Source organism: Pundamilia nyererei, unplaced genomic scaffold, assembly GCF_000239375.1.
Source record: "Pundamilia nyererei isolate P.nyererei 1_Seehausen unplaced genomic scaffold, PunNye1.0 scaffold00479, whole genome shotgun sequence".
In the NCBI taxonomy this organism is placed as follows: Eukaryota; Metazoa; Chordata; class Actinopteri; order Cichliformes; family Cichlidae; genus Pundamilia; species Pundamilia nyererei.
The window spans coordinates 56,183-66,514 of NW_005187880.1; the positions used below are offsets into that span (position 1 = coordinate 56,183).

At 40.7% G+C, this 10,332-nt stretch overlaps 1 protein-coding gene across 4 annotated transcripts in view; it reads right to left on the minus strand.

Annotated features, from left to right (window-relative positions):
* LOC102204387 (ATP-dependent RNA helicase DDX3X-like) overlaps positions 1–9,751 on the minus strand; it is a 13,902-nt gene extending 4,151 nt beyond the window's left edge. The window contains exons 1-17 of one of the 4 annotated variants that reach the window (XM_013916142.1): positions 9,391–9,751; positions 7,709–7,760; positions 7,162–7,209; positions 6,407–6,463; positions 5,521–5,721; positions 5,269–5,371; positions 4,936–5,058; positions 4,316–4,415; positions 4,095–4,230; positions 3,912–4,009; positions 3,056–3,154; positions 2,803–2,963; positions 2,570–2,714; positions 2,176–2,320; positions 1,505–1,555; positions 264–445; positions 10–127 (exon numbers count right to left, since the gene is read on the minus strand). In XM_013916142.1, the coding sequence (XP_013771596.1) occupies positions 10–127; positions 264–445; positions 1,505–1,555; positions 2,176–2,320; positions 2,570–2,714; positions 2,803–2,963; positions 3,056–3,154; positions 3,912–4,009; positions 4,095–4,230; positions 4,316–4,415; positions 4,936–5,058; positions 5,269–5,371; positions 5,521–5,721; positions 6,407–6,463; positions 7,162–7,209; positions 7,709–7,760; positions 9,391–9,435 (1,864 nt within the window). In that variant the 5' untranslated portion in view covers positions 9,436–9,751. Of the gene's footprint in view, positions 1–9; positions 128–263; positions 446–1,504; positions 1,556–2,175; positions 2,321–2,569; positions 2,715–2,802; positions 2,964–3,055; positions 3,155–3,911; positions 4,010–4,094; positions 4,231–4,315; positions 4,416–4,935; positions 5,059–5,268; positions 5,372–5,520; positions 5,722–6,406; positions 6,467–7,161; positions 7,210–7,708; positions 7,761–9,390 lie in introns of all 4 variants that reach the window. The other 3 variants (XM_013916141.1, XM_013916143.1, XM_013916144.1) reach the window with 3 other exon arrangements.
* Between the last annotated feature and the right edge of the window lie 581 nt (positions 9,752–10,332).

The following is a 10,332-nucleotide window of genomic DNA, read 5'->3' on the forward strand; positions in this document are numbered from 1 at the left end:
TAGCCTTACCCAGGTTTCCTACTCGTCCCGTACGTCCAATACGGTGGACGTACTCCTCTATGTCGCTTGGCAGGTCAAAGTTAATAACATGTTTCACGTTGGAGATGTCCAAACCCCGAGCTGCTACCTGAGATCACAAAAACAGGAGCAGATACTTTAAAAACTCACACCTTCAGTTTTATGTCGATTGTGGTTGTCAGTTAACAGAAAGGTTCCTCTTGTGGTTCACCGTAACGTGCACCCAACAGGATGTTTTTACTGACCGCTGTAGCCACCAGGATGGGACATTTTCCTGATCTGAACTGGTTCAGGGCCTCCTCTCGATCTCTCTGGGAACGATCACCATGGATACTGGTGCAGGCGTAGCCTTCCCGATATAGGAAGTCCTCCAAGGCGTCTGCACCTTTCTTGGTCTCCACAAAAACCAGGGTCAATGAGTCCTTACCTGGTCAACCAAGAGGGGGAAACACTGGGTGTTAATGCTACAAAGAATAAAACAACTGTAGGGCTGCACTGTGTTTGAACTAAATAAAAGACTGAGTTTAATAATCCTGCGCCACTATGACTCTGGCTTTATGTAGCAGACATACTGGACCAAATTGTGGAACAAACAAATAATGAAGTTACAGTCATGCTGGAATTATATAGAATTTAAGTGCACGAGCAATTATGAGAACCAAGCACATAAATTAAAATCCATCCCTGATGGCCTAGCCTGCTAAACTGACCTTTAAGCTTCTCAGTCCACTACATGAGATTGATTTGCCTTCTAGCCAATGGGATCAGTTAGCATCTAAATGAATCATACAATTTTACGTGTGAACGGTTTTCTGCTGCCATGCACACATAAATCAACGCCCTTGATTGTATATGAAATCCTCCATAGCACATCAGTTAGTGGGTTTGTTGCAGCAGCCCTGTATACAGATCATATGTTTACATGTATATACGTGTGTCAGTCCATGGGGTGACTAACATGCAGGTTTCAGGGTTAAATCTACCAGCATTACTTTACAGCAGATGTTGTTATATGAGCAGAACAGTGCAACAGGCAGCAGGAGGTGCAGTGTGGGTAAAATGACCAGCAGCAATGTGTTTTCATGCAGATTTCACTAGAGGCACTGATGGAAAGATTCTGGTCACTGTATTCTTCCCGCATCAACATCATCAATTGACCTACACTTATATCAAAAGTTAGATACACGGCAACACACGAACACAACATGACCAGACTCTCTCCATTAAAGCTATGGGTTTGACCTAAAGACATCACAGCAACATACTTTAAAGATGACAAAAACAACCTTAAGCTATAAAATCAAACAACAGGCATGTTTAATTTCACATGAGAGGACCCGACGTGTGAAATGGGACACAGAACCTAAGTAAACATAATAAACAGGAGATTCTCCATCCACGAAAAAAAAGAACAGAACAGTAAAGTCGAGCAAAATTATTTAAAATATGAAATGACAGATAAAAGTTTCCTGTTTGAGGATCTTACCAGGTTTCTCTATGTTGTCTCCAGTACTGTCCTGTACCTCACTTGGGATGGCTTGGGATAAAACCACAAACCACTGACATGTAAACTCCAGTTTGAAAGCAATGCTTGTGTGTCTGATATTGCTGATTTAACAGAGGTTTAAAATGTTGCCATATAATCACTAACAAAACAATAAGGTTGTTTTCCCAGCCACAAACAATTAAAAATCCTCTTTCTTTTTTTTTTTAAAGTTCAGTCTGAAGAAGAAGATATTTTGTAATAAAAATAGACCACTGCCATCTGGAGGCAAATATAATCCAGGAAACACAATGTTTCTTGCCAACTACCACAAATATAGAAAGAGCATCTTTTAAATTAGAGGTTTTAAACCTTTTTCAGGGCAGCCTAGAGGTATACATCTTCCTAATTTCACACACAAACATATCTAAGTGAAATTTTCACTGAAAGACAAAGGGTGCTGATGGACATTACACTGTGCTAAGCATGGGAAACACAGTAATGTATTGGTTGAGATGTGAGGATGACAATATGATGATGACCATAAGACAGGGGAAATAAAATCGCACTGTGTGTGTGTGGCTCGAGATAATTGCAGATAAGTCTACTCAGGCTGCAATCAGTATTTATGTTATGTGTTGGGACATGTGGCAGTTGAGCTGAGATCGGCTCACCTGTAGCGCTTAGCAGGTCCAAGAGGAAAGACCGCTTATCGCTCTCTTCCACCCACACCACTTTCTGCGTGATGTTCTCCGAGGTGGAACCCACTCTGCCCACCGCCAGGAAGATGTAATCCTCCAGGAAATCCCGAGCTAAGATCTGCAGGATGAGCAAAATATGTGCTTAACACAACTGTTTTGCACCGTCTGACTAAACAGATGGAAAATTTTACATCTTTAAAATGAAGCACTGATCACCATGTGAATGCTTGCTGCACTTTTCTTTATTAGTAACGGGCGGATTAAAACAAAAAACAAACAAAAGAAAAAAGAAGAAGAAGAAGAAGAAGAGGAAAAAGAAGAAGAATTCCAATTTCTATCACAATTACTGCAGATAATGAAGATATACCTGGATTTCTTTGGGAAACGTAGCGCTGAACATCATAGTTTGTCGGATGCCTTTAGGAGGCATGGTGTCCTGTTCGACGATGCGCCGTATCTGTGGTTCAAAGCCCATGTCCAGCATACGGTCAGCCTCATCTAGGACCAGGTAGCTAAAGGAGACAGAAGAAAAGAGTTTGAAATTTGGAAAAAATGAAACAGACATTTACCCATCACTCACTCCTCGCGTTTAGGTCTTACTTGCAGTAGTCCAGTCCGATCTTGCCTCTCTCCATCATGTCCACGAGTCTTCCTGGAGTGGCCACCAGCAGGTGACAGCCTCTCTCCAGGTCTCTGATCTGCTGGCCAATGTCTGCTCCTCCATACACAACACAGGGACGCACTCTGGAGCGGTAGGAAAACTAACAGGAAAATACAACGTATTAACAATTACACACAAATCTAAAAATCACATCACTAAATAAAATTATTACACACCAATGTGTTTAAATACCTTCCTTGCTTCATCATATATCTGCAGTGCCAGTTCTCTGGTGGGAGCCAGCACCAGGGAGATGGGGTACTGCTTGCGACGGCCATACTTTCCATTCTCCTGCAAAGCAGCAATGACACAACATTTAAGTCTCACAGCAACAAACGTGATTGAGAACAGAACATGTGGAAACCTATCAGGGACTAGTCTGACTCCTGAGAGCAAAAATCCCCTAAAGGCTTCACAATGTAAATTAGGGGAGAACTCGTGTAACAGGAATTACCCGACAATTATCAGAGACGTGGCACTCAAATAATTCCCGATTTAAAGTTCATGGAATAATTCAACAACAGTGAAGTTAGCAGAATAAAAACTTCCAGAGGAAAGAAAGACAAGCTTTAAAATCAGACTTACCTGCTGATAATTTTCTTTCTCAATAACAGCTTAAATTAAATTAGACAAAATAACTCCCTAAATAGGTGCCAGGTGTCATATCGAGATGGCTGCTGACAGGTAGGACTTGTGTCTTAAAGGGTTTTGTGCTTTTCTTTAACTGCTGCTTGTTTTGCCTCTTCTTTGATGGTCTAGTATACTACTGGTATCAAAAAAGATCAACTTAAGCAGGTCTGCTTGTTTGTTGCAGTGACTGAAACTCGTGCTCACCGTTTGTGGTAGCATATGAACAATACCCATTCATTTGTAGAACTGTGCACGTGCCTGAAATTAATGCTTTTATTTTTAATCTGGAGGATATGCTTTAATTAAATTACTTTACCATGAAATCCCCCTCAGCACCTGAACCATTTGTTTTGCCCCTTTCAAAGCCATGATGAAATTAGCTGTTTTTAACTAGATAATATTGATTTTTCTCTTTTACCTGTCCTGATGCTTTAGCTGCGTTAAGGGCCTCTCCTGGTCCATCAGTGTAGATCTGGCTGAGGACTGGCAAGAGGAATGCTGCCGTTTTCCCAGAGCCTGAAACACACAAGGACAGCCTCATCCATTTCTGCTGTTCCTCTCATCGACCCAATTCCAATATTTTGTTATGTTTGTGCACTACCTGTCTGTGCGCAGGCCATGAGGTCTCTCTTCGATTTAATAATAGGAATGGCGTATTTCTGGACAGGAGTGGGTCTGGTGTAGCGACTCAGAGCAATGTTACCCATGATAATCTCACCCATGTCCACGTCTTGGAACTGAGATCACAAACAGAAACATGTACAGAAAGAGCAAAGAAAAGCAACAGTGCAACTGGTATCTGATACAATGTGAGTAACTCACACTCTCGATGTGCTGAGGGCAGTTCTGTCCCGTGGCCTCAACAGGAATGTCATCGTATTTCTCAAAGTTAATCCCAGTGTTACTGCCAGAGAACAATTCACTACAGAGAGAGCAGCAAAGGTTAGTCGAACGCTCTGGAACTTTATTGCTCAGAGTAACTGCAGCAATTTCTTGGGATAATTTATCTGAATGACGAATTTTAAAAGAATAAAAACCTAGCATTATTTTTACTGGGGCTGGTCAGACATTTGAATTTATCATGTGTCAGGTAAGGGAAATGCTGCAGAACCATAACAGACAAAGTTAAAGATGCTTCCATATTGACATCAGACTAGAAACTTGCAAATAAGTTAAGAACGAATGTCGTTAAGATGACAACTGGAAATAACAAAACGTCAAAGAATTTGCTTTCACCTTCCTGTGTTTTACTCTGTTACACAAGAACCAATGAAATCCCAACAATATGACTCACAGTCTAATAGTGAAATTACACTAGTCTAATAATCTAATTCTGTGGACTAATTTTTTACTTTTGCAAAGTTCACCTGAAAGTTCCTGATCTTACAATAAATTAGAAAGTAGACTACACCTCCCACAGCGGCTCAAAAGCACAGACTCACTGTTCAAGGCGTTCGTTGCGAGGGGTTGGTTTGGACCAGTCTCCGTCATCTCTGGATTCCTCCACCCAGCGGCTGTTTCCTCCTCCTCCTCCTCCTCCATTACCAAATCCTCCATGCTCAAACCTGAACACAGCACACACACACATTAATGATGAATAATGAGGAAACTTTCTCCAAATTATAGAACCACAGCTCTCCACTTAACATTTTTTGGGTAATAATAAACCATTTAAAGAGTTCACAAGAGGGTCGTTTTTTAGCTTTTATAGTAAACATGGGAATTTTCTGTTGACGCTGAACATAAGCTCTCAACACTGTATGTGATCCACTCACCTTCCTCGGCTAGCGTTGCCTCTGTCATTGAAGAAAGCAGACTTTCCACGGTTATTGCCAAAACTGCTATAGGCGTCCTTGGCAGTGTTCCAGCCACCTGCGTCTAAAAGGAGAACACCACAAAACCATCAGGTTTCGACAGCTAGCAGACGCATCCAGTCATTCATGTAGTGGAGAGGCAGGTAAATGAGCACATACTGGATGCACGAGCTAAGTAAAAGAAATGTTGGAAGCACTAAAACTGAATCGCACCTTTATTTTCATACCCAGCAAAGCCCATTGGCTGTGCTGGGTTAATGGGGTTGAAGGCTCCACCCCTGTTGTTGCGGTAACCACCTCCAACGCCACCTCTTCCCCGCTCCATGCGAGGCGGGCCACGGTTAAATGAGTTGCCCGTCATGCGATTGTCGTGGTAGCCGTTGACAAAGTTGTTGCGCGTGCCGTCCCAGCCGTCTGCAGAGAGGAAACAGTGCACAAAATAATTAATAAATACCATCACACCTGCAGGAACATCGTCTTCATGACCATCACTGCTGTTATTGGTGGAGCGCTGGCAATACATGCTATATGGGCAAAAGTATTTGGCTACACCTCTTACATCTTTTAAATTCAAGTGTTTTCAGTCCCATTGTCACGGGTGTAGAACTCGTAAAGTCGCCAACGCTTTGCTGACTCAGCAAACCTCCTCTAGCATTAACATCAGCACAAAAACTGCGCTGGGAGCGTCATGGTATGATCAACAGCTTCTGTAGGTGTAATGTGTGGGTGGCCCAGTATTTTGTCCATATAGTGTTGTTTCAGCATACCAATAAAACACCAGCGATTATATTTTAGCCCTTTTGACATCTATCAAATTAATTTTTAATGAAAAATGTACTTTTGTGAAAAGGTAGGAAATTAGATGCATCAGGTCAAAATGATTAAACAAACCAACTCAAAGAAGCACTTTCAGATGCTTCTGCTGCTGCTTCCGATATGCAGCCGCACTTAAATGTTAAGGCATTCACTATGAACTCATCAATAAGTCAATTTACAAAACACAAAAACAACTCTAAAATCAATATAAAAAAAAAAGACCAATTCCCCAACTTCTGCACAACTCTATCCAAGAAAATCAGAAGTTCAGAGAGGAACTTACAGTTGGCTGCAGGCGCGATGGTGTAACCACCCTGTCGCCCAGCAGCAAAGGCATTTCCTGCTGGATTAGGAGATGAAATTCCAGTTGTAACTCATGGTTAAAAACAGATGCTGATATAATAGAGATACTTTGTAGAGTTACAAGTGTGGGGTCTTTTAGAATACTATGTCTTCCTCACTATTCCAAAAATCAACCATACGTGGTAGTAACGTTTAAAAAAAACAGCACAGATAAAGGAGACCGACTGCTAATCATAGAGAAATAAAGATGGACAGAGCTGAAAATTGTGTCTGAAAAGCAAAACCAGACCTGAAGTGCTTTAAACTTGCACTCTTTTTATTTGCCATATAGGGAAAACCTGACATCAGCTCCCACTCTGTGACCTCACTAAAACATTCCCTGCTTCAGGTCACAATCAACACAACTTAAAGGCCATTTTGTAAATTTTATTTGTTTCAAGAGTCACAAAGGAGCATTATCCAGGGTACGCTCGTTGCTACTTGGCAATCACAAATCATTAGCCAATGAGAGTGCACTTTCGCAGTTCGACCTGCCCTTCGCACATCACATCAAATATCACAATGTCGATGGATTTCACTAATCAATCAGTGAAAACACGGAAATTCAGCTATGAAAGCTGAAAATGAAAATGATTTATTTGGTAGGAATCAGCGATGGGAGTTCCCAGTGGCCTAAAAATAAACACAATTCAGATTTTTCTTTATAGGAAACAAGGTTAAGTGGATCCTACTCACCATTTTTGGGAGCATCTTTGTTCCTTAAATGTGGAGGTATGTATCGCCCTGCAAAAGAGACAGACAGCCAAGAATCAGTCAGCGCTTACGTCACACTGCATTTATAATCAAATCTAACTAACCATTTCAAGGTTGACCCACAAATTATGACTGCAATGACAAAAGATTATTAAACTATAATGTAAAGAAAAACTTAAAGGTGACATGCAAATATTCATTTTCACATGGTTGCAACTAAATGTCACTGTATTAAAAACAGATGTTCTGCACTTAAATAAAAATAGATCATGTAACTGAAAAGTCACCGTGTTTAATGAATAATAAAAGATTTAAAGACAAAATTTCTTCAAAACCTTTGCATCATCCAAAGACATGCATATTTTAAGTTAACAGAAACATCTGCTTTCAGTATCACCACACAGCACCAGGGATGCATTTACACTGTACCACATGCAGACATACAGCAGTCACTTTTTTTTTTTTAAAACCTGTTTGTTTTTATCATGACAAAATGAAAAATTCTAACAAAAACACAAAGGCTGCTTACTGCTATTGCCGCCACCTTGTCCGTCTGCAGCGCTCAAGTCTAGGACAGCGAGCTAGAGGGGGGAAAAAAACAAAACACAAAAACAGAAAACGACTCACTGACCCACTTCAAGCAACCTAAAACTTTAAGTTACATTTTAACAAAATGAATTATCAAAGCTATTACTGCCCATTTCTTACATTAACTGGTCGCATTACAAGTTGATTTTTCTCCATCATAGACACAAACACAGAGTAGCATTTCTGTAGTAATCTCCCTATTGGTTCTCAGTTGTCTAGGTTTTCAGTAGCTAATGCTACAAGACAGCTCAGTGTCACTGGTATATGTATCCACCATCACCAACCCCAAGTCAATATTTTTCCTCTCGAATACCGTTCGTTCCCCTGTTTCTTTCTGTAGTTTTCCATTACACCCAAGCAACATTTAGTCCCATAAATTAAGAATGCCTGTAAAACCAAATAAGTGGAAACTAGTCTTTAGATTGTTAGGCAGGCTGTGTTTGAGGCCACAGACCACTTATCCTTAAGAGTAGGTGACACAGAGAGCTGCTGCCTACCTTTTAAAAAAAACGTTTTTGTATAATAAGGAGTGTGAAAAATTTTCTTGCATGGACTGGTTTGAGTACTCAGATTTGACATGAAAAAAGAAAACTAGAAGTCATTTTTATTTTTGTATTCTGCAGCAGACTTAAAAAACAAACAAAAAAAAAGAGCGAGGGAAAGGCAGACAGAGATGTGAGCTCCAGCGTGCTGAATTCCTATCATGATGATGTCAGCAAACTGCACCCAGCCACAGCTGGTCTGGGATACTGAGATGCGATGCTGGTGCGTCAAATCTCACTGCTGTCCAGGGAACAACTTTGTATTTAATGCTTTCATTACCAAAAATCTAACTGTGTTGGGGGGTGGCGGCGGTGACATTCAGCTTAAGCCAACTAAACTCATGAGGATGTATAAGTCGCTGAAATAGGGGCCTAGGTTGCGCATCACACTCCTTCTTAGACATTTTTCCCCAATAGGGGCTCTCCAAAATATCAACCGAGTACATGCAGTACTTTTCTGTTACCATCCAGCCAGACACAGATAGACTACGTTGCTGGTGACGCAGAAGAAATGACCATCTCTTAGCGGGACGCAGTCAACATAAAAACATGGAAGTCTGGAAAATGCTGCGTATCATCTAAAAGCCGGGGAGGGCGACAGTCACGCCGCATTGTTTGTGTAGCAAGCAGACCCGCAGGTTCCAGCCACATTGACCTCCATTTTATTATTATATCGAGCTGCAAGACAAGCGCAGTGGACGTAACAGTTGAGGGGTGCGTTTCATGTGTTCATATGAGGGGGCCAGAGGAACCACTCGTGCGTCATTTCGCATTTAGCTCTTCGTTTTAAAGAACACCGATCAGTCTAGCAGCAAAACACGGATGTTTTATTTCTAGAATGCAATTCAATAAAGGCATTCTTGGTCAGGTTGTAGAGGGGCCAAAACATTTTCATGTCGTATGCTCCGCAGCCACCGTCAGACGTGTGCGCGAACAAAAGCAGCGCACCCGACGTTAAGCTAGCACAATAGCATACTGTTAGCAGACCCAGGCTAGCCGGCAAGCTAATGTTTACCACTGCCGTTTTTTTACATTACTTCTAAAGCGAACATTTAAGACATATAAAAGAAACACAGCTTACCTGCTGTTCTAGACCGTGGGCATTTTCGACGGCCACATGACTCATAACTATAGAATATGGAGGAAAAATGATGCCGTTGAAAAGGGGACCTCTTTGTTTGCCGGGTTTTGATGTTGTTATTATTTCTCCTTTGCGTCTCGCCCGTTTCTGTGGTTATGTAAAATGACAGCTATTTCATTTCCTTAATGGTTTCAGATAACTTTTTAAAACGATATTACTGAATTTCAAGTGGCAATAAAGTCCCGTATTTTCAGCTTCAAGGTTGATACTTCAAGCAAACACAGCTGTTGTCTGTTTGCTCTTTAGCTGAAGCTGAGACGAAGCCCCCACGAAGTGCGTGAAGGGAACGCGAACAATGTGAACGCAATTATCCGGTGACGCCAAAATAAAAGCTTAAAAAACAAATTAGATATAATTTTATATCTATATCAAATTTTAGGCCATAATAATAATAATAATAATAATAACAATAATAACGTATACTATCATAATATTAATGTTTTGTGTTCTTAAACTTGTTCTTAAACTTAAGAAAGACGATAAGAGGCTTACATCCCCTTAATTTGAAATGTCCCTATTTCCGGACTGCTAGTAATACTAGCAAACTTGGCAGACGCCTCTCGAATGTTATTAATCTAGAAATCGCGAGATTTTAGTAGTAGGTTGTCGCGATATCGCCGTTACACAAATATTCTAGCGGAGAATTAAGTGGATTTTCAGTTGCTTTTTTCCACTTGCTTTCAAAATCTTGGCACTCACATAAAACAAATATGATAATGCTTTTATCACACATCTTGCATTAGGTTGTGTCACACAATGTTTAAATTGCAATTTGTAATGTGGTCTGAGGCATTTGTGCAAGTTTCCCGACTGAAAAGCAATCAAGTCTGACAGAGGTCAGAGTGTACAATGCGCACATAATATAAAATACATATATATATA